Source organism: Rana temporaria, chromosome 4 (assembly GCF_905171775.1).
Source record: "Rana temporaria chromosome 4, aRanTem1.1, whole genome shotgun sequence".
Taxonomy (NCBI): Eukaryota; Metazoa; Chordata; class Amphibia; order Anura; family Ranidae; genus Rana; species Rana temporaria.
The window spans coordinates 394,295,262-394,320,292 of NC_053492.1; the positions used below are offsets into that span (position 1 = coordinate 394,295,262).

Genomic DNA, 25,031 nt, shown 5'->3' on the forward strand with positions numbered 1-25,031 from the left:
GTGAAAAAAATTGATACATTTTATTTGGGTACAGTGTTGCATGACGAGCAATTGCCAGTTAACCACTTAAGCCCCGGACCTTTAGGCAGCTAAATGCCCAGGCCAAGTTTTGCGATTCGGCACTGCGTCGCTTTAACAGACAATTGCGCGGTCGTAAGACGTGGCTCCCAAACAAAATTGGCGTCTTTTTCCCCCACAAATAGAGCTTTCTTTTGGTGATATTTGATCACCTCTGCGGATTTTATTTTTTGCGCTATAAACAAAAATAGTGCGACAATTTTGAAAAAAAATTCAATATTTTTTACTTTTTGCTATAATAAATATTCCCCAAAAACATATATACATTTTTTTCTTCCTCAGTTTAGGCCGATACGTATTCTTCTACCTATTTTTGGGGAAAAAAATCGCAATAAGCGTTTATCGATTAGTTTGCGCAAAATTTATAGCGTTTACAAAATAGGGGATAGTTTTATTGCATTTTATTATTTTTTTTTTTCTTACTACTAATGGCGGCGATCAGCGATTTTTTTCTTGACTGCGACATTATGGCGGACATTTCGGACAATTTTGACAAATTTTTGGGACCATTGTCATTTTCACAGCAAAAAATGCATTTAAATTGCATTCTTTATTGTGAAAATGACAGTTGCAGTTTGGGAGTTAACCACAGGGGGCGCTGAAGGGGTTATGTTTCACCTAGTGTGTGTTTACAACTGTAGGGGGGTGTGGCTGTAGGTCTGACGTCATCGATCGTGTCTATATTTTGCCTCAAATTCATGCAAATTCATGCAGATTTTGCAGCGATTGTGCTTATGATGCATTTTTCATAGGTCACGTGAGTAAAAAAAACGCATCAAAAAGATAACGCCGGTGCATTAATAATGCATTCTTGTTGAGGTTTTTAATGCATTTTAACTGGGAAGTGCGTTTTTTTAACTGACCAAAAATGCAGCAAGCAGGATTTTTAACACCACAATGGAAGCCCAACGGACCACTGTGCAGACATTCAGTGCCTTGAAAAGGTATTCATACCCCTAGAAATTTTCCACATTTTGTCATGTTACAACTAGAAATGTAAATGTATTTTATTGAGATTATATGTGATAGACCAACACAAAGTGGCACATCCCTGTGAAGTGGAAGGAAAATTATTTTGGCTATGGATTGAACATTGCTCCGTGAGATGTTCAAAGCTTGGGATATTTTTTTTATAACCTAACACTGCTTTAAACATCTCCACAACTTTATCCCTGACCTGTCTGGTGTGTTCCTTGGCCTACGTGACGCGGTTTGTTCACTAAGGTTCTCTAACAAACCTCTGAGGGATTCACAGAACAGCTGTATTTATACTGAGATTAAACTACACACAGGTGGACTTTATTTACTAATTAGGTGACTTCTGAAGACAAGTAATGGGGGCGTCAGGACACCCACTAACACGCAGCTCCTTTCTCTATCTGCAATGTAGAGAGCGTCCTGACTCTCCTGTAGTCCATGGGAGGGGGCGAGCACGACACTCCACACCAGGGAGAAAGCCTTGCATTACTGTGTGGAGTTACAGACAGAAGAACAGGAAGTGAGGGTTTCTCAGAAGAAATAAGGACATTTAAAAGCAAAATCGAAGGATGAGGTAAGTGAAGGAGGACTGCACTAAGGTAAAGGAAGCTATTTAGGAAAAAAAAAATTGTATCTTTACAACCCCTTTAATGAAAAAATAAATAAAAAGACTATTCCTATATATTGGTTACTGGACAACTCCTAAGAGTCGGTTCACACTAGGGCGACACGACTTCCAGCGCGACTTTCAGAGGCGGCCCCCGACACGACTTGAGCATGAACCACAGGGCGATCTGGGGCGATTTACTTGAAGTCGTCTCCAGGACAGGAGACTTTCCAGTGGCCAATCAAACAACAATCCGCTCTAGGGGAGGGAGGGGGAGGGAGGGGGAGGGAGGGGGAGGGAGAGGTTTGCCTGAGAAATGTATGTTATCTTCCTGGAAAGTCGCTTCAGTTAAGACAGTGATCAGACTTGGATCAGACTTGGAGGTGACTTCCATTGAAATCAATGGGTACAAATCGCCTACAAGTCGGATTGAAGTAGTACAGGAACTTCTTTTGAAGTCGGAGCGACTCGAATCGTGTGTATTAACATCGCTCCCATTCACTTGCATTGTTTTTCTCGACAGCGTGACTTGGGACGACTTGAGGCGACTTCAAGTGGGATCCCAAGTCGCCCCAGTGTGATCAAACGACTGATGACATTTTGGTAATTTGGGCAAATCCTGTATTGGTAAAGTATGATAAGCTTATTGATCATGTATATTTCTTTTCTGTGTAGCGTGTGATAGTGTTTTATAACAGTTAATAAATCTTATTTTACCAGCGATCATCAAACAGTGACTATGTGACAGGAGTGCAATAAAAACTTGCTGAAAAAAAAAAAACCTTCATACTTTTGTTTGGCAGCCTGGACGTTGGAAGGAACCTTTAAGTCCTTAACCCAGGGTAATCTCCCAGATAACCAGTGCAGCATACAGAAAGAAAGAATTTCCAGATCCCCTCGTCTGGACGGGGCTAAGGGAAAAAAAAAAACAGAAAAAAAAAGCATTAAAAAGAAAAATGATGAAGTATCAGGCTACTTTTTTTTAAAAGAATGCATTGACTATTAGTGATGAAATATGAAAAAGTAAAACGGGCAAAGTGTTTTGTTTGTTCAGCTGTATTAAAAGTAAAAACGCCCAGTCATTTTGGCTTTACACCACAGACAGCCAAGTGACTTGTTGCTGGAGAAAGGGAGGGTCAGTTTTCTTACCTCCTCCAACTTCATCTTTCCTCAGTCTAGCCTGTCACATGAACTTGATCCCCATGGCCTCTGACATGATCCAGACAGCCCATAACCCAGCACCAACACTTTCTCAAAGAGCCAGGCAGTAAAAACAAAGAAAGAAATGTCTGCGGCTAAATTGCTAACACATGTTCCAGGAAGTCCATGGGGTCTACACTGGTCATACAGAGACCATTTGAGTGCAGACTAAACATTGATGGCCTTTCCTGTTCCATGATTTTTCCGAGGCTGGAGACTGAAAGATAAGACAAAACTGCCATCTAGTGTGAGTCATTGTACTCTCAGCCTTCACACTGCAGCGTATTGTACCTAGACAATACAGATACCTTACGTTAAGATTTTCTTTCACACATTAGACAGAATTGATGTGGCCTCGGCCAGCATAAATATTTCACTATTAAGCAAATTATAAAGAAAGGTAATAAAATGTTTGGAATGTACAACAAAATAAATACTCTACACTCCTGTAATTTTATCCCACATATAAACCAGTAATGAACACTATGATTCACTTTACACACAAAGAAAATCTGGAGGGAAAAAAAATAAAAATAAATAAATCACTGATGTCAGGAATGGGTTAAACTTACTAAAAAATGTATAAGTATAAAAAAAAAAAAAAAAAAGTTATAAAAAAAATCACAATGTGCAGATCTTCATTATTCAATGTTTAGGAAGTTCGGGTTTACGTTCCAGATAAAACTGGCTGATATATACACCTAGGAAAGTTAGTCGTTAAATTTTTTTTTTTTTTCAGCCGTAATTTAAAATTTGTTTTATTGTGTTATGAATATTTGGCGTGTTGCTTCTCGGGGAAAAAGGCGGCTAGCGATGTTTCAATCACTAAAGCAAGATTGTAGATGTATATTTTATCTGCTTGTGCAATTGAAGAGAAAGATGTAATCTCTTCCCCTGCTGCATGCGGTTGTTAAACCTGCAACATGTTTTATGGGCTTTCGTTAAGTGAATTCCAGAAAGTCACTCAGCAAACTTATCTTTTAATTTAAAAAGTCAACTATTAAAAGCTGCAGTGCCAACACATCATAACTGTTTTGTGTTATTCTGCATAAGTTATTATGGAATCAGAGGGCAAGATTAGCCTTACACACACGCACGCGCGCGCAATCACATGCACATACTCCATCTAAACTGCTATTAGGGTATGCGATTATTAAAGGCCCTTCAACCTAACAGAATGTTGTTCTGTCCCTTGGGTGCCGTTTATTTTCTGCACTGGCTTCAGCAGCGTCCTAATGCAAGACTTGGCTCTCGTATTAAAATAAAAACACAATCTCCACCACTTGCTGTTCTATAGCGATTTTATCAGCCATAAATCTCCCATTAACTGTGGAATGATTCCATTCATGCAAACGTGTTCACAAGTTCTTTTTCCATCATAGTAATACCATGTTACAGCCTTATAAAAGCAGACCATTTGCGTGCTGAAACAATGCAATAATGTGTTTTTAGGTGACTTTACATATAGGTACATACAATAAATATGTACAATATGTATATACAGTATACTGTACATATTTGTACACACGGTTTACTTCACCAACATTCTGAACACTGTACAGTACATGCTTTAGGTAGAAACACATTTTACCCACTAAGAAAGATGGTTAACTAACTTATTGTGCTACACAAAGTGTATGTTCAGCCAAAACATCAAGGGCCAGATTCATAAAAGAGATACGACGGTGTATCTCCTGATACGCCGTCGTATCACTGAGATACAAAGGTCATATCTATGCGCCCGATTCATAGATTCAAGTTACGCATAGATCTCCCTAAGATCCGACAGGTGTAAGTGACTTACACTGTCGAAACTTAGGCTGCAATTCTAGGCCGGCCGCTAGGTGGCGATTCCATTGCGGTCGGCGTAGAATATGCAAATGACTAGTTACGCCGATTCACGAACGTACGCTTTGCCCCTCGCTGTAAATGTACGCCGTTTCCGTAGAGATACGCGGCGTAAAGATAAAGCTGCCCACTAGGTGGTCTAGCCAATGTTAAGTATGGCCGTCGTTCCCACGTCAAAATTTGAAATTTAACGTCGTTTGCGTAAATGTCGTACGTGAATGGCGCTGGACGTCCTTGCGACGTCATTTATCGCAATGCACGGCGGGAAATTTTAGGGACGGAGCATGCGCAGTACGTTCAGCGCGGGAACGCGCCCAATTTAAATGGTCCCCGCCCCATTTGAACTAGGCGGGGTTGCGCCGGGCGGATTTACGCTACGCCGCCGCAACTTTACAGGCAAGTGCTTTGTGAATCAAGCACTTGCCCGTAAAACTTGCGGCGGTGTAATGTAAATGTGATACGTTACGCCGCCGCCAAGTTACTAAAATACGCGAATCTGGCCCCAAGTTTTTTTTGTTATTTGGATACAGTGGAAAAGGATTAGAACACCTGTCTTACTGCTATCTGTCCCCCGTAAAATAGATTTTCCTCACTTCCTGCTAGCTGTCCCTGCTTTCTCTCTGTTGCACATTGACCTTCAGTTTGTGTCTGCTAAACCTGTTCACACCTTGACAGTTAAGCCAGAAATAGACTGTTCGAATCTTGATCCATGTATGGCCAAGCTGAATGTACCCAAATTGATTGATCGGTCTACATGGGTACAGTACAAGCAGCCTTTGAGATTTTACATGCATTTATTGCTAGTGGCTGGCAATAGTCACTGTATTATCTCGGAGGGGATGGCTTCCCTGCGCCCCCCCCCCCCCCCCCCCCACACACACACACTGTGAGACCACATCGGCTCTGCAGGAGGGATTACTCCATTAACACTGACTTGATGGAAGAATCAAGCAATTTTATTTCCTGCAACCCATGGTTCCATGAACGAAAATCGCTCAGTCCATGGGCAGCTTAAAGCGGTTGTAAAGGCACAACATTTTTTACCTTCATGTATTCTATGAAGTTAAAAAAATAAAAAAATGTGTGCTCCAGCCCCCCAATATTTACCTAAGCCCCCTCTCAATCCAGAAATGTCCAGGAGAGCCTTATCTTTCCATAACTCGCAACCCTGGTTGGCTTTTGGCAGCAGAAAAAGCCATCGGCATCCGCTGCTGTCAATCACAGCCAATGAGCCATTCAGGAGATGGAGAGGGTGGGGCTGAACCGTGGCTCTGTGTGTGAATGGACACCCAGCAGGAGGGAGGGGCAGGAGTGCTGACGTGGGACCCGAGAAGAGGAGGATCTGCGCTGCTCTGTGCAAAACCACTACATAGAGAAGGTAAATATAACATGTATGTTATGTTTAAATAAAAAACAAGACTTTAATATCACTTTTAGACCCCTTTCACACGAGGTGGATCCGCTCAGCAGAGTCCACCAGCTCAGTGAGAGATCGTTCCATTGATCTCCGTTGAGTCGGCAGATGACAGGTCCGTCACTGCTCACTGAGCGGGGAGGAACCTGTCAGAGCCCTGCTGATCTCTATGGGGAGACCGGACAAAAATGGACAGCATGTCCGTTTTCATCAGATCTCATCCGATCCACCAAGACGAATGGCAGCCGTATCGCCATACGTCTGTCTTGAGCGGATTGGATGTCAGATCGCAATTGTTAACAGAACAGTTAGTGCATCCCATCTGATGCAGTCATGGTTAGGGTATTCAGACAGCCATGGGAACAGAGACTGTTTAAATAGAATAGCCATTAGTGTTAATTATAATGATTTCTCTCATATAACCCACAGGTTGGATCTAATCCTTCCCCAATCTATTAAGAAAAGTTTACACTGGACACATACTTTAGTAGGATAAATAACCTGTAATACCTCCGAAGGGCACATTTTCAAGCCAGATGATTTGTCAAGCTATTTGTTACATTTTTGGTGCAGGCAACATACATGGTCATGAGAAAGTGCATTGTTTTCAGTACGGGGAAGTTATTATTGTAAAGGATTAATATAGCGCCAACAGTTTGCACAGCACTTTACAAAATAAGGGACAAAGTACAGGTACAATACAATTTTCATACAAGAAAGTAGGGAGGACCCTGCTTGCAGGAATTTATAATCTAAAGAGAAGGGCAAGTGATACAGGATGGGGCAAAAAGAGTACATGAAGTACAGTTTTTAGATGGAGATGCGATAGGCTTCCCAGCAGAGAGACTGCCTACATGCGGACAGAGCAGAGGATAGCCGCACAAATTTGGGTAGGGAGTTGCAGAGTAAAGGGGGAATTTGGAGAAGTCCTGGAGGCAAGCATAAGATGAATTTACAATGAGGAGCAGAGAAGATGCTCTGGGTAATATTTTGAGATGAGGTTGGTGCTGTAGCTCAGGACCCCGTTCTGGTAAGCTTTATATGCTGCTGTTGATATTCAGAATTTTTTATGTTGGGTTAGTGAAGGGCAGTGGAGAGATTGATAGAAAGGGGCAGTAGTCACCAAACAGTTAGTAAGGTGAATAAGTTTAACCACCAACAATGCATTGCAGAACGTTGGACAAAAAATCCAGCAGGCTGCATTTTAGGTATAAAAAAAAAAAAATGAGAACCGGCGCCAATAAATATTCTAGTGCAGCTTCAAACATTAGTGATAACTAATAGAACATAAAACAATGGTTAAGGGCCCAATTAGAATATCTGCTAAATTCAATATTAAAGTGCTTTGTGCGGAAAAAAATAATAATCCATAAGAAATATCAGAAAAGTTATCTATGACATATATGGAACAATATAATAGTTTGGGTCTTCTTATGTAAACTCCATTTCACGCTTGTGCGCGCGTCATCATTTTCCTGACGACGCACGAGCGTGAAATGCATTGAAAGTGAGGCTTGGCACGCTTGATACAGGAGCTCTCCGCCCCCATTGAAACAGCTGAGGCGCACACTGTGTCTCTCGTATCACACACCAGTGACGCCCTTATTCTAATTGCGCCCTTAACCATTGTTTTATGCATTTTAGGTATGCTCACCTACGGTTTGCAAATAAAATGGAATCAATGCAATCCATATGAAACATGTTAATATATGCGTTCTCTGACTGAATAGGCTTGGTGCACTCTGAACCACATCGTTACTCTCTGCGCTTCTTTTAATGACTATGCCTCATAATGTGCAATCATAAGATAGCTTTCATTTTCACATTTAAAATATGAAGGCACTAAAATCTTACTTGAGTAAGATCAGAATTGAAATAAGAGTGTACCAAAAAATAAAATAATAATCTGCGCTGTACAGTACCCATCAGTAAGTAAAAATAGAGAAAGGCTCTTCACATATAAAGACTATTGATGTGCAATAAAGCAGGCGTGAATCTCCTGCAGAAATACTGTACAGTGTATCCACATGGGGATATTAACTGACAGTGTTATAAATCAGCATCCGTTTATAAGGCACAATAATTCTGCAACATTGCAAGAGCATATGCAAAACAACTATATCACAACTGTGTCAATTTTACACTTTGCCATTCGCTCAGTTTGTCAAGTGTGCACCTAAGGTTAACAATCTTCAGTCAACACGGAGCCTACTTTATATATCTGGAAAATATTAAAAAAAAAAAATATATAAAACGGGGCTTTAAAAGAACATCCTTCTCTCCCTAAGCAACATAGTGTACAGCTCTAAAAGCAACGCACAAATATATTTGAACACCTTGATTGATATGTGAAACTTAAAGCGGAGCTTTACCCTAAAAAACATCTATATACCATTACATCCAGCATACTTCCGCCATCTACAGTATGCCGTTTTTTTTTTTTTTTTTTTTGCCGTACATACCGTTTTATCGTTATTTTCCCCCCGGCTTCTGGGTTCTGGCTCCCACGGGGGTGGGCGTTCCTATTGAGAGGTTAGATGATTGACGTCTGGTGAAAAACTTCCCTTGGCGCATAAGGCGAGTCGGCTCTATATGGCACCTGCGCAGTCAGCTCTACATGGCGGGCGCATGCGCCGTATAGAGCCAACTCGCAGGTCGGCTATTTACGGAAAACTGGTGACGCGCCTTAAATGGGACAATCCCTGGAGATTTAATTCAGCATACAGCTATTCTATGAATTCAACAACGTGAAAATTCTTTTGTATGCATTGCTGACTGTACTTTATTCCTTATGATCAAATGTAAAGCTACAAATTAAATTCAAACACAAAATAGAAAAAGACAACTAAAACACATCTCATAAAGATAAATTGTTAAAAATATCCACCATCGCTATATTGCCCACCCTACTCCCTTAACCACTTCAGCCCTGGAAGGATTTACCCCCTTCCTGACCAGAGCATTTTTTGCGATTCGGCACTGTGATGCTTTAGCTGACAATTGCACGGTCGTGCGACGTTTTACTCAAACAGAATTGACGTCCTTTTTTTCCCACAAACACAGCTTTCTTTTGATAGTATTTGATCACCTCTGTGGTTTTTATTTTTTGCACTATAAACAGAAAAATAGTGACGATTTTGAAAAATAACAACATTTTTTACATTTGCTATAATAAATATCCCAAAAAATATATAAAAAACACATATCTTCCACAGTTTAGGCCGATATGTATTCTTCTATATATTTTTGGTAATAATAAAAAAAAAAAAAAAATCGCAATAAGTGTATATTGATTGGTTTGCACATAAATTATATATAGCGTCTACAAAATAGGGGATAGATTTATGGCATTTTTATTAATACTTTTTTTTTACTAGTAATGGCAGCGATCTGCGATTTTTATGGGGACTGTGACATTATGGCGGACACATCGGACACTTTTGACACGATTTTGGGACCATTGTCATTTATATAGCGATCAGAGCTACAAATAGCCACTGATTACTGTATAAATGACACTGGAAGGGAAGGGGGTTTAACACTAGGGGGGCGATCAATGGGTTAAATGTGCCCTAGGGATGTGTTCCAACTGTAGGGGGGGCTGTCTCACTACAACATGACAGCGATCACTGCTCCCGATGACAGGGTGCAGTAGATCCCTGTCATGTTGCTAGGCAGAATAGGGAAATGCCTTGTTTATATAGGCATCTCCCCATTCTGCCTCTCCGTGTCACGATCGCGGGGCTGCCAGCAAACATTTCGTTTGTGGGACCCGCAGGCGCGTGCCCGCTAGGCAGCAAATTCAAAAGGACGTACAGGTACACCCATTTGTCTGCCCGTGCCATTCTGTCAATGTAAATCTTCATGAAGCGGTCAGAAAGGGGTTAAGCTAAAGTTAAAATAGGTTTCATAGTAGGCAAGGTTGAATAAAGACAATAGTCCATCCAGTTCAACCTGTGTAGGTATATGTGTGTCAGTTTCGAAAATGATTTCCCATATTCCTGTATATTGTGTTCACTAATATGCACATCCAAGAGTCTTTTAAAAATATCAATACTACCTAATGATACCACCAATTGTGGTAGAAAGTTCCACATCCTTATCACCCCGACAGTGAAAACCCCCTACGTATCCTCCTCCTTCCATCATTTACACACACACAGCCCATAACTCTGTTCCTTTTTTCTGTTCCTGTTCCTCCCCATTCTTCAGCTCTGTGACCTGATCGCGGGACACCAGCGGCGATTGGGTCCACAGTTGTGGTCATCACGTGACCCACGGCTGGGCTCTTAAAGGGGACGTACGTGCTTATGCCCAGCCGTGCTGCTCTGTCGATGTATATCGTCGTTAGGCGGTCCTTAAGTGGTTAAATAAGGCTGTAACATAACACGATGTGGAAAAAGTGAAGCGATGTGAATACTTTCTGCATGCACTGTAGATTAGTACCGTATTACTGGTTACTAATTAATAGTATTATATTGTACGGTTATAAAGCTCCGACATCTTACACAATGCTATATAGAGAACACTTAGCCAGTCACATTAGTTCCTTCACCAGCTTACATGTTGTTTTCAAAGCCCATTATATGTTTAAGTTTCAGTTCAACAGATGATTTACTTCAGGTGGCAAAAATAATGCTTTAAATAGAAAACTCGTTTTTGTCATTGTGTCCATTTAAAAACAATACACACCTTATTTCTTTTATGCATTTCTCCCTTTTCAATCCATTTAAATACAGGCATACCCTACTTTTAAGTACACAATGGGACCAGAGCATGTATGTAAAACGAAAATGTACTTAAAGTAAAACAATATATTTTTTCACTTCTAGGGTGTAGTTGAGGTCTCATGGTCTGTATTGGAGTGTCAGGGGCACACTGAAACAGGACGGGCTATGCTCTCGGAGCTTTAGCTCCTTCTACTGTGGCTGCAAAATGTCTGTACAGTACTTGTAAGGCACTTTTACATACACTCGCGGGTATGTCCATACTCGCGAGTGTATGTAAAGTGAGTGTACTTAAAGTGGGGTATGCCTGTACATATCTTGCATTCCTATACTTTTGTATTAGTATTAACTTTCAATTTTTGGAAGAATTTACCAAGCTCTGGCACTAAGGTTGAGAACTACTGGCCTAGAGGAAAAAAAAAAGATGAACATTTGGGTTATACATTTTTTTTATATATACATACATACATACATAAACACATTATCTCACAAAAGTAAGTACACCCATCACATATTTGTAAATATTTAATTATATCTTTTCATGTGACAACACTGAAGAAACAACACTTTGCTACAATGTAAAGTAGTGAGTGTACAGCTTGTATAAGGCCTCATTCACACGAACGGACCGTTCGGGTCCACCTGTCAGTTTTGACGGCGGACCAGAACGGCCGCTCCATGCATCCCTATGGAGCGTCGGATGTCAGCGGAGACATGTCCGCTGACATCCGACCCTATCCGATCCGCTAAAAACAGACGTGTGAATGAGGTAAATTCGCTGTCCCCTCAAAATAACTCAACACACAGCCATTAATATGTATAAACCGCTGGCAACAAAAGTGAGTACACCTCTAAGTGAAAATGTCCAAATTGGGCCCACATTTTCATATTTTGTGTGGCCACCATTATTTTACAGCACTTCCTTAGCCCTCTTGGGCATTGAGTTACCAGAGCTTCACAGGTTGCCACTGGAGTCCTCTTCCGCTCCTCTATGATGACAGAACCCCTTCAAAAGAGTGGGCAAAAATCGGACTTTGAGGCTCGTGGAGGTATAAATATATATTTTATTACATGGATTTACAAAATGTACACTAACAATGGTATAATGGAATGCAACTGATTACAATCACAATACAACCATCCAGAAAAAAGTGAAAGAATCCCTAGGCGACTTCAATAGGATTCTTTCACTTTTTTCTGGATGGTTGTATTGTGATTGTAATCAGTTGCATTCCATTATACCATTGTTGGTGTACATTTTGTAAATCCATGTAATAAAATATATATTTATACCTCCACGAGCCTCAAAGTCCGATTTTGCCCACTCTTTTGAAGGGGCACTGTTCTATATTCTTATCATTACGGATGCGGCCAATGTGAGTGCCTTCCTTGTGTATCTTGCCCCCCCCTCCCTCTTTTCTTTTTCTCTTTCTTTTTCTGATTATCCCTAGTTTTGTGTTTTCCCATCCCTTTCAATCCCGCTCCTTTTTTTTAATCCTCTATGATGACATCATGGGGCTGGTGGATGTTAGAGACTTTGCGCTCCTCCACCTTCCGTTTGAGGGTGCCCCACAGATGCTCAAAAGGGTTTAGGTCTAGAGACATGCTTGACCAGTCCATCACCTTTACCCGCAGCTTCTTTAGCAAGGCAGTGGTCGTCTTGGATGTGTGTTTGGGGTCATTATGTTGCAATACTGCCCCAACGGCCCAAGGGAGGGGGATCATGCTCTGCCTCAGTATGTCACACTACATGTTGGCATTCATGGTTCCCTCAATGAACTGTAGCTCCAAGTGCCGGCAGCAATCATTGAGCCCCAGACCATAACATTACCACCACCATGCTTGACTGTAGGCAAGACACACTTGTCTTTGTACTTCTCATCTGGTTGCCGCCACACACGTTTGACACCATCTGAACCAAATATGTTTATCTTGGTCTCATCAGACCATAGGACATGGTTCCAGTAACCCATGTCCTTAGTCTGCTTGTCTTCAGCAAACTGTTTGTGGGCTTTCTTGTGCATCATCTTTAAAAGAGGCTTCCTTCTGGGAGGGCATCCATGCAGACCAATTTAATGCAGTGTGCGGAGTATGGTCTGAGCACTGACTGGCTGACCCCCCACCACTGCAAGCAATGCTGGCAGCACTTGTACGTCTATTTCTCAAAGACAACCTCTGGATAGGATGCTGAGCACGTGCACTCAACTTCTTTGGTTTACCATGGCGAGGCCTGTTCTGAGTGGAACCTGTCCTGTAAAACCGCTGATGGTCTTGGCCACCATCCTGCAGCTCAGTTTCAGGGTCTTGGCAATCTTCTTATAGCCTAGGCCATCTTTATGTAGAGCAACAACTATTTTTTTCAGATCCTCAGAGAGTTCTTTGCTATGAGGTGCCATGTTGAACTTCCAGTGACCAGAAAGAGAGTGAAAGTGATAACACCAAATTTAAAACACCTGCTCCCCATTCCCACCTGAGACCTTATAACACTAATGAGTCACATGACACTAAGGAGGGAAATGGCTAATTGGGCCCAATTTGGACATTTTCACTTAGGGGTGTACTCATTTTTGTTGCCAGTGGTCTAGACATTATGGCTAATGGCTGTGTGTTGTTATTTTAAGGGGATAGCAAATTTACACTGTTATATAAGCTGCACACTCACTACTTTACATTGTAGCAAAGTGTCATTTCTTCAGTGTTGTCACAATACAATATTTACAAAAATGTGAGGGGTGTACTTTTGTGAGAATATATATATATATATATATATATATATATATATATATATATATATATATATATATATATATATATATATATATATACTTTTTATTGATTTTTTTTGTGAAAAATAAGATAAAAAAAGTGTTACAAAATAAAGCCACTGGGCATACCCAGGCTTGGGTAATATAAATTGTAACTGTTCTATAAGTTCCAATACTTCTATTGAAACAACTACAAACTTAAACTGCTCGTGCCATCAAATTGAACGGATACTGGGGAGGATAACGAATCTTATACTTCAGTTGATCACTTCAGGCAGGGAAGTTTAGGTTTAGGATAATGCATCTAGGTGTACCTTCACATAACACCAATATTAGGTCTTCACCACTACAAGGCAAGTAAACAAACATAGGGATCTAGATCCTATTGTGTTGCGTTTGTGATGTCTGATTCTAACCACACGTGCCAGATTTTGTCAAACTTATCTGCGCAGCATCTGACGAGATAAGCCACTTTGTATAATGGCACCGCCAAGTTCATCAACGATTTCCATGAATTCAAAGTGGGTACCTCTGTTTTTTTCTATTTTATGAATAAAGCCTTCCTGGCATAAAATAATAAGAGTCCTATTAGAGTTCTGGTTGCTCGGCAGGGAGCCCACCAGGCCAAGCAAGCAGATCGACACATTTAGAGGAACATGTATCATGAGTAGAGTTTCAATACATTTTGTGACCTCCGTCCAAAAGGACTGGATTCTGGGACAGGACAATAACATATGATTGAAATCAGCGTCTGCTATACCACATTTCCAACAGTTGGAGGAGGAATTTGGGTACATTTTGGATAATCTTTGGGGTGACAAATAAACCCTGTGGATCAGTTTAAATTGTATCAACCGATCTCTTACAGAGATAAGTTGTAGAAAAGGATACTCCCAGGCATCTTCCCAGTCCTCCGAATCCAGATCAGGTACCTCACCCTGCTACTTAGAGAACACGTCCTCCAGACCAAAATGGACTGAGGGTAATAAAGCTTTAAATGATGGTACAGGTGGGTTTGACCAGAGGGACATCCCCCAATGTGGATTCAAGATTGGACCGAAGGAGAAGCACTGGGGTGGATCCAAATTGGGTAGCAAAGGCATGGCGAATTTGAAGAAATCAAAAGAATTGGCGGTTAGTGAGCCCAAATTTCTCCTTGAAGCAATTAAAAGGATAGAAGGGAGCCACTAGCACAGATATGTTCCAGTTTTTTGATAACTTTGGCAGTCCAGAACCCGGGGTCCGGGACAGTCAGAAACTCTGATAAATGTGGGTTGAGCCACAAGGGGGTGTCTGGAGATCTAGTTAAACAATCAGTTTTAAAAAAAAAATACTAACCAGATGTGTACTGAAGAACAGTTCACTTTATTGACCAGGTCAAATACATGTTAAGTCAAATTAAGAGTGGAGACTAAAGAAAAACTGGCGGGGTTATTTTTTTATTTTTTTTAAGAATCCAGTTATTGTATATTTTCCACAAATCTTATTTTGGCTTTTACTTTCAATATGTTTATTGATGTTTAACAGAGAAAGAACATACAATAACATTCTGGTCTTCAGCCTACAAGGCCTTATTTTGGCTATTATATCCATCCCTTTCTGTATACAACAGGGAGTAAAAAATTACCAAAGATCACCTTTTTTAGTTAGTATGACCAGCATTCTTCCACAATACTGTAAGCTGTTTGATAGGCATTTTGTAAATTCGGACATTCGTCACAATTTTTCTGGATATGCACAGAAAAAAACATGCTTATTTGGCGGAGCCTGTACTGCATTAGCCATTGTCATCTGTTAACTAAAACACAAGTATATGATAGAAGGGGTTTACTACCAAGGAATCCTTATAAAGATCCTTTTCCAAATTTCTTGTGCACAGCAAGCTAAATTAACATTTTAAACGGTACCGAAGGGACAGATATGCTGCTGCATTAATTTAGATCTGGGAGATGAGATGGCTCTCTAGTTACTGTATTTGTGCCGTGCATTATCAATGTACAAAGCAGTAGCTACAGTATATGCATCGGTGGTGACTTGACAATTTAAAGGTATACTCCAGTAAAATTAAATGAAAGAACAGACTATTCTTCGCCCCCCCCCCCCCCGGATTTCCACTTTCTATACTGGCATTAAAGTAGCATTTGGGTTCATCCTGTTGCAGAGTGCAGAGTGCACAGTGACCTTGTTATTAGTTATATAGAATTCCTGGAGCTCTACATCACCTCGTATATCAGTTTGCGTTGGAATATTGCTACACCAAATCCATTAGCTTTTTAGTGGCTGGAGGGTTTAAAGGTCCCATTACAATGCCTCCTTTGTATAACTCTCTTTAATTATTTTTTCTATTAATAAATTAATTTGATCAATACTTTATTGTACAACTACTGAGTACCTTAAAAGTCCCACCCCTAGGGGTTCCCTTCTTTTCCCTTTGTATAACACGTGTCAGTTCCTAGGACTTTGTTTTCCCTATCCTGCACCCAATATTGTCAACCTACCAGATTGAAATTTGCTGACATAACACCCAACATTTACTGGCACAGCCAAGTTTTTACTAGTAGTTACAAAATTATAGTTTTAAGTGCAAAATCTGAATTTAGGCCACAAACAAGTACAGTATACAATTAGCAATGTGATTTAAGGTGGATATTGAGGCAAAAAAAACATATTTCTTACTGTATTTTCCGCACCATAAGACACACTTTTTTCACGCCAGAAATATGGGGGAAAATGTCTCTGCGTCTTATGGCGTAAATATACGACAGGCTCTGCCCCCGCCGCTGCTGGCACTGCCCCCTGCCGCCAATGACAATGTTCCCTGCCATCACCACCAGAAGAGAGGCAGGAGAGCGTGGGGACAGACATCCAAACCCCCCCCCTATGGTTGCCATGCGATCTCCTGACTGGGCATGACACTGTGCCTGAGACAGACAGAGCATTCGGACGTTTGGGCTGCTCTGTCTTCTGTCAGGCAGATGAGATAACATGAGGTTAGTCTACATTCATGGCAAGGGTCACTCTGCGTATCACCCTGCATTTATGGCAATGGTCACTCTGCGTGTCACCCTGCATTTATGGCAATGGTGACTCTGCGTGTCACCCTGCATTTATGGCAATGGTGTCTCTGCATGTCACCCTGCATTTATGGCAATGGTCACTCTGCATTTATCGCAATGGTCAGTCTGCATGTCACCCTGCATTTATGGCAATGGTTACTCTGCGTGTCACCCTGCATTTATGCCAATGGTCACTCTGCATTTATGCCAACGGTCACTCTGCATTTATGCCAACGGTCACTCTGCATTTATGCCAACGGTCACTCTGCATTTATGCCAACGGTCACTCTGCATTTATGCCAACGGTCACTCTGCATTTATGTCACTCTGCATGTCACTCTGCATTAATGCAATAGTCACTCTGCGTGTCACCCTGCATTTATGGCAATGGTCACTCTGCATTTATGGCAATGGTAACTCTGCGTGTCACCCTGCATTTATGCCAATGGTCACTCTGCATTTATGCCAATGGTCACTCTGCATTTATGCCAATGGTCACTCTGCATTTATGCCAATGGTCACTCTGCATTTATGCCAATGGTCACTCTGCATTTATGCCAATGGTCACTCTGCATTAATGCAATGGTCACTCTACGTGTCACCCTGCATTTATGGCAATGGTCACTCTGCATTTATGGCAATGGTCACTCTGCATGTCACTCTGCATTAATGCAATGGTCACGCTGCGTGTCACCCTGCATTTATGGCACTGGTTAGGCGGCATTTCATGGACACTGGAAAATATTTTAGTATGTTTGGTTCAGAATTTTTTTTCTTGTTTTCCTCCTTTGAAACCTAGGTGCATCTTATGGAGCGAAAACTGGAGTTAGTACTCACCGGTAACTTCTTTTCTGGTAGTCTTACAGGACAGCCCTTGAGAGATGGAGTCCCTCCCATCGACCCAGGAAACACGTTGCCAGCAGTTTAAAAGGCGGTCCCTCAGGTCCCTGGTCAGTCTTCACCAAGAACCGAAGGATGGAACTGCAAAATATAACTACAACAGGTTAACATGTTATTGTATCAACATAAACATAACGGGTGGGATCGTGCTGTCCTGGAAGACTACCGGAAAAGGAGTTACCGGTGAGTACTAACTCCAGTTTTCCCTAGTCGTCTTCCAGGACAGCCCTTGAGAGGATCCCCAAGTACTCACCAGATTAGGGTGGGACCACAGCTTGGAGGACTTTCCTCCCAAAGGCTAGATCCTGGCTGGACAATAGATCCAGTCTGTAATGTTTTGTAAAGGTGGAAAAACTTGACCACGTGGCTGCCTTACAAATCTGCTCCGGGGTGGCACCAGCTTTTTCTGCCCAGGATGTTGCAAGTGCTCTTGTGGAATGGGCCTTAACACCCCCTGGAGAATCTTTACCCACTATTCTATAGCTTTCCAGAATAGCTAACCTAATCCACCTAGCTATTGTGATTTTAGACGCTTTCTCACCTGTGCGCTGACCGGAAAAAAGAACAAACAAAGAATCTGTCAATCTGAAGGAGTTTGTTGTATCTAAATATTCTAGAATACATCTTCTCACATCAAGGAGATGGAATTGCCTCTCCTTGTTATTAGAAGAGTTCTGACAAAAGGAAGGTAAAATAATATCTTGGGACCTGTGAAAATTTGATGTTATCTTAGAAACAACCTCTTACCCCTTTAACCACTTAAAGACCCGCCTATTGTAAATGTACGTCCTCTTTTTAAACATGGATATCTCAGTATCGCCGCGAGATCGCCGTTATCGGTGGCGGGTGAGGGGCCCCCCCTTCCGCCGCTTTTCCGCGCCCTCCGCCGCTTACCGGAGCTGTCGGTAGCGGCGGAGGAGATCCGATGCTGCCGCCTGGAGAGTGAGGACTTGAGTGAGGGCAAGATGGCCCCCACCCGTCCTCATAGCTCTACTGGGCGGAAGTGACGTCAAAACGTCAGTCCCGCCCAGCCTCTTAAAGAGACAATTTTTTTTCTGTCATTTTTTTAAATGACAAATTGACAAATTTTCCTTTTTTTTTTTTTTTTTTTGCATTTAAGCCTAAATATGAGATCTGAGGTCTTTTTGACCCCAGATCTCATATTTAAGAGGACCTGTCATGCTTTTTTCTATTACAAGGGATGTTTATTCCTATTGTAATAGGAATAAAAGTGATCATTTTTTTTTTTTTATATTTTAGTTTTAAAAAATAATAAAATCAATAAAATGAAATAAGAAAACAAAAACAAAAATTTTTTAAAGCGCCCCGTCCTGACGAGCTCGCGCGCAGAAGCGAACGCATACGCGAGTAGCGCCCGCATATGAAAACGGTGTTCAAATCACACAAGTGAGGTATCGCCACGATCGTTAGAGCGAGAGCAATAATTATAGCCCTAGAGCTACTCTGTAGCTCAAAAAATGCAACTTATAGAATTTTTTAAACGTCGCCTATCTAGATTTTTAAGGGTAAAAGTTTGACGCCATGCCACGAGCGGGCGCAATTTTAAAGCGTGACATGTTGGGTATCATTTTACTCGGCGTAACATTATCTTTCACAATATATAAAAAAATTGGGCCAAATTTATTGTTGTCTTATTTTTTAATTCAAAAAAGTGAATTTTTTCCAAAAAAAGTGCGCTTGTAAGACTGCTGCGCAAATACGGTGTGACAAAAAGTATTGCGATGACCGCCATTTTATTCTCTAGGGTGTTAGAAAAAAAAATATATAATGTTTGGGGGTTTTAAGTAATTTTCTAGCAGAAAAAAATGTTTTAGTCTTGCAAACACCAAATCTGAAAAACACCTGAGGTCTTTAAGTGGTTAAGGGACACCCGTGCTGCCATCACCGCTATGGTTCTCAGGACAGTGACCCCCCATGGAGTACGTTCCGCCACCACACCTAGCCTATAACACCAGTACAGGGCATGCCCTGCAGCCTACCTGGGTTAAGCTGGTGCCTACGTCCTCCGGAGTGCTCTGGGGATTAGCCTCCATGGTCCCCCGTTGCTCTGTATCCCGCCGCTAGTCCGGTATTGCTGGACGCTGGTCAGAGATTGTAGGCCCAGCGCAGGCTTTTTTCAAACTCCACGCGCCTCGCGAGACCCGGAACTTGAAGTCTCGGCGCACAATGATGACGCGATTTTGTCGGACGTACGAAAATATGGAGTTTTTGAAAAGTGGAGATCCACTTACCCCTCCTGGGGGAACCGCGCCATACTGCCCACTGGCTCACATCGGCACCGGGAGGAGGAGAAAAACGGGTCTGCTCCGTTATTGCTGGATGGTACCTGAGCCCAGCACCACAAAGGTGAGACCTCCAGAAGCCGCAGGATAAGACCCAGTCCTCCTAACCGCCTCCTTTTCCCTGCAGGCAGCCCCTGAGAGATGGAATCTGTACACATGTTCCTCTGCAACATGTTCCCCCGACTGAGGAAACACAAAGACTGGCCAGGGACCTGAGGGACCACCTTTTGAACTGCTGGCAACGTGTTTCCTGGGTCGATGGGAGGGACTCCATCTCTCAAGGGCTGTCCTGGAAGACAACTAGGGAAAAATACAGTATTTTAGAAATTAGAACGGGCGGGCACACACACATAAAATTGACAGCAGTGTGCAGCAGGATTATGACACCTCAGCGACATATCACGTCCCCTCCTGAGTCACAGTGAATGAATGAGCACTGACAGTCCCATTCCCAGCAGAACCGCACACAAGGCTCTAGCTGCTTTGCTCGGCTCCCTTGCACCATGACATCACACGACATACATTTAGGCACCTTCTCCACCAGACCTTCCCTCTGCCAGCACTGCCCGAACACACTGTAGCAGGCACTTGGATGGTCTCCACAGGCTCCGGACCAGAGGTGTGTATGGGCTGTTCTGAACCAAGCGTCACAGCAATATTTTTTACTGGCAACCTTTTCCTGTCACTGGCATTTACTGTCAGGAGAAAAGTACCTGTTTTTTTACTGGCTGCCAATGAAAATACTGACAGTTGTCAACACTGCCTGCCCCCCCTTTTTTTCTTTCCTAATCTCAAAGAGGTCAGAGAATGGATTTAAGTTTTCTTATATAGCCATTTAGCACAGCAAGAGCTGGGGTTGATTTACTAAAATTGGTGAGTGCAAAATCTGGTGCAGTTGTGCATGGTTGCCAATCAGCTTCTAACTTCATCTTGTTCAATTAAGCTTTAAAAAATCTGGAAGCCGATTGGTTTCTATACCAGATTTTCCACTCTCTATTCTTAGTAAATCAACCTCTATGCATATTAGCTGTATATTTAGTGGTTTGATCTCAGATGCTAAATCCCATCATCTCTTGTCCAGGTCTTACAGAGTCAGGCATAATAAAGACTTAACGGAAGTATCTACTCATCCTTTACTTTACGTAAAGGTTTGGATGGCATAGAAAGGGGCTAGAATTTCCGCTGAGGAAATTCACTGCCACTACTAGTCCTGGTGATCATTGCTACATTGACAGAAGGTGAGAAAAAAAAAAAAAGCAAACATGAGGGATTTTATTGCAGAAGTCATTTTACCATCCTACTTGCAAGATGCTTTGGAATGTCCATGGAGCTGCGCATATATAGGTCAGTGTACACATTCTCAGTACATCTTGGTGCTGGGATGAATGAACTCAAATCATCCCAGTTCGGCCAATCAATGTCAGAACCAGAGAGGGAGCTCATGGATGTTGCATTGCTGGAAAGAAGTGAGCATTGAAGGACAATTCAACTTTAAGGGCTCTTTCACACGGGCGGACCGTTCAGATCCGCCTGCCAGTTTTTTAGGCGGACCTATATGGGCGCTATGTGCTCCTCTATGGATCCACGGATGTCAGCGGTGACATGCCCGCTGACATCCGACCCGCTCCGATCCGCCAAAGTGTGACGGAGGAAAAACCTACTTTTCCATCCGTCTGGCGAATCGGGTGAACACGGACAGATGGTCCGTGTTCATCTGATCCCCCCATAGGGGAGAGCGGAGCGATCCCCGCTGAGCAAGCGGAGGTTCACAGGGCGGATAATTACGGATCTGCCCCGTGTGAAAGGGGCCTTAGTCTGAGAAAACCTGAAATATATCCACAAAAATAAAGCTCCTGATGTTGAGGGTGCCGTAATTTGAGCTCTACAAAAATGCTAGCTACAGTACCTGGCTGTTACATTGACCTTCTTACTCCAGAATTGAGACAGACCCAGATGTATGCATGTATGGTTTCCCGAATTTGCGAACTTGTACCGGGTTAGTAACTTATATCAGTCAAGTTGACCACTTGCCGACTGGCTCACACCGATATACATTGGCAGAATGGCACGGCTGGGCAGATTAACATATATATATATACGTTTCCCTTTAAGACGCGGCATTGTGGGCACGCGCACGCGTTCCCCCCCGCAAACTCAGTGAGTGTGACCGCGGCTCCCACGGACTCGATGTCCGCGGGGATACCTGCAATCGTCCCAAGGAGAGGGACGAGCTGGTCCGGGGCTGAAGTGGTTAACAAGCATGCAACTGGCATTTTTATTTTAGAAAAGGTCAGCAACAACAGCCCTCATAATTCTTTCATGGCAGAGAAAAGTGACAATGTGAACCACTGGCTTCTTTGCACTCACATTACCTGTGCTTCCTTGCAGATTTACAGCCAGTGCTGTTGGCTGTTTTGGAAATCCGAGGGAATGGTGACAATGCTTTGGACAAGTGACTGGCTGCAATGCCTTGGAATTGTCACAGGAGATCAAGTCACCCAGAAATGATGCGTATTCTCACCAGCTATGGAGGAGAAAGGAGCTGTACGAGCGTGCAGGTAGGATGAGTATAGTGGGTTGAGGAAGGCCTTTTGCAGAGACTCCGTCACCTTGCCCTGCATTGGGGATAAGGTGACAGTGTTTTTTAAATTCTGAAATGCCTTTTATGTTTCATATCACTATTTAGTTCAACTTTTCCTTTAACAATAAATTTAGCAATATCTCTCTTTTTTGAGGCCTAAAGTATTTTTTATTTTTTTTGCACCAATGTGACTACATATAGCCCACACCTGTGTAACTAAACAATAAACACAAATGGTTGAAAGTCTAACTCTTGCAAAGCCAAGGTCTGCAGACATTTTTCTAATTCAACATATTAAGTGTGGTATGCCTACAAAGAAATTAGGTATTGACTGCTTGCCTTGCAAGTGGAAAAATCTACAAAAATCTATAGCATGCATTGATCCAAATATTACTTTTAGCACTACTAACAATGTAACAAATTAAAATGGTATCTTGGACGCCAAAATAATTCTCCTTAATTATCCAGCCACCTGACAAATCTAACACTGTTTTACGCAAATGTGGGATCTTAAAATGAATTGCAACTGCATTTAAAAAGGTAGGCTTTATTTAAATACAAATGTAAGATATATTAGTGAATCATGTGATTGCTTTGTTTTGCCAATAACATTTCAATTGAAAGAAAAAAAAAGGAAGGAAGTTGCATATTTATGCAGACCAAAAAAAAAAAGGAAATATGCATACATATGGTTGAATAAAAATAGAAGTTTTGAATTTGTCTTCAGACCTTTTTTTTTTTTTTGGTGATTAGAGATATGTGAATGCGTTGGTAGAGTTTTTTTTTTTTCCATTAGTGGCAAGGTATTTGAAAACTAGTGATTCAACCAATGATTGCTTTACCAACCCCATTTTGATTAAATTTAAAATATTTATTTGAAAAATTTACATTTATGGTATTGTGATTAATACACAGGAATGAGAGCAGGTTATTATTCAAAGCATTGTAGGTTTACAGTAATGGCGCGTACACATGACCGTTATTCATGTCATGCAAAAAAAATGTTTTTCTCAACGTGATTTATCGTAATTTCTCTCAAGCCTGTTTTGCATACACACGTTCGTGAAAAAAAACGCTCGAGCAAAGCGCGGTGACGTACAACACGTACGACGACACTATAAAGGGGAAGTTCCATTCGAATGGCGCCACCCTTTGGGCTGCTTTTGCTAATTTCCCCATCTCATAACTTGCTTCTGAGCATGCGTGTTTTTTTCCCCCTCGTTAAAGCGTACACACGACCATTTTTCACAACGTAAAAAAGAACGACGTGAAAAAATAGAGCAGGTTCTAAAAAAATTTCGGGTATTTTTCTCGCCGAGAAAAATACACACGACCGTTTTTCACAACCAATTTAAAAAATTGCATTTTTCTCACCATGAAAAACGGTCGTGTGTACGCGGCATAAGACATTGTCCGTTAAAATAAGTAATATTTTTTTTTACAACATAAATCTTTTTGAGTCAAATAATTGTAAACATGGAATTATGCAGCTGTTCATACAGTACAGGGCATACTGGGCTTTCTCAGCTGAAGCCCACACATTTCCGAATGTCACACATAAGGCATCCCACTTACTTATTTGCCCTATGGAAGGGACGACAAGCTTTGCACGATTTTTTAAATGTGTGTTTTGCTGTGATAGTGGCACGATTCTGATCTGCGGCAAAATCAAACCACGTTTGGGGTGCCACTATAGATAAAATAATGTAAGTGCATTCACAAAATTGCACAACTACACTCAAAAATGAATTAAGTACAGTACCAGCACAGGACACCACATCAATAAGAAAGCATGAGAAATGTTTCAGCAGTGCTGGCTTCACCTGTGAATTTATAGTTTTACCTGTGTAAATGGAAGCAGCTCTAAAGCCACTCTAAAATGATTCACTGGTACTTGAAAGACATGAGGCTGCAGATAATGTGTAATTTATTTCTCAATTCCTCCCCAGTCTCCTAAGTGACAGTGTTTCCCTGCTGATACAGATCCTCAACATACCCACACTCATGTTTTATCAGGACAGAAACATGGCACTTGTTTCAGCCATGCTGCTTAATACACAATGTCTGTAATGTGGTATTGTTGGAAATGATTTTATGGTACATAACACTAGACATAACTTTCCGCAGAACCTACCCATAGTTACTACTTCTGTAGCTGCTCTTTACATGGAAGTAAAATCATATTTGTTTTCTTTTAAATTGGGCACTTAAAGTGGAACTACACTGCATCTAAACACCACAAACCAAAAACACCATTTAATTCATTTTTAATATTCAAAGCAAACTCCCCCATCCATCCATGTCTCCATGCTTTATTGTGCAGAGAAATCACTTTGAAAAAAAAAACATGGCACTGATATGCTGCACTGATGGACACTGATGAGGCTGCACTGATAAGCTGCACTGTTGGGCAATAACACGCTGCACTGATGGGCAATTATACGCTGCACTGATGGGCAATTATACGCTGCACTGATAGCCACTGATGAGGCGGAACTGATGAGCTGCACTGATGAGCTACACTGATGGGCACTGATATGCTTTATGTTAATATTGTTAAAGGGGTTGTAAAGG

General features: G+C 41.7%; 1 protein-coding gene across 4 annotated transcripts in view; it reads right to left on the reverse strand.

The window, feature by feature from the left end:
• Window positions 1-25,031, reverse strand: part of VRK2 (VRK serine/threonine kinase 2) — a 129,051-nt gene that overhangs the window by 45,679 nt on the left and 58,341 nt on the right. For all 4 annotated transcript variants that reach the window (XM_040351148.1, XM_040351145.1, XM_040351146.1 and 1 more), the window contains exon 9: window positions 2,454-2,574. In XM_040351148.1, coding sequence (XP_040207082.1) covers window positions 2,454-2,574 — 121 coding nt within the window. The remainder of the gene's footprint in view (window positions 1-2,453; window positions 2,575-25,031) is intronic.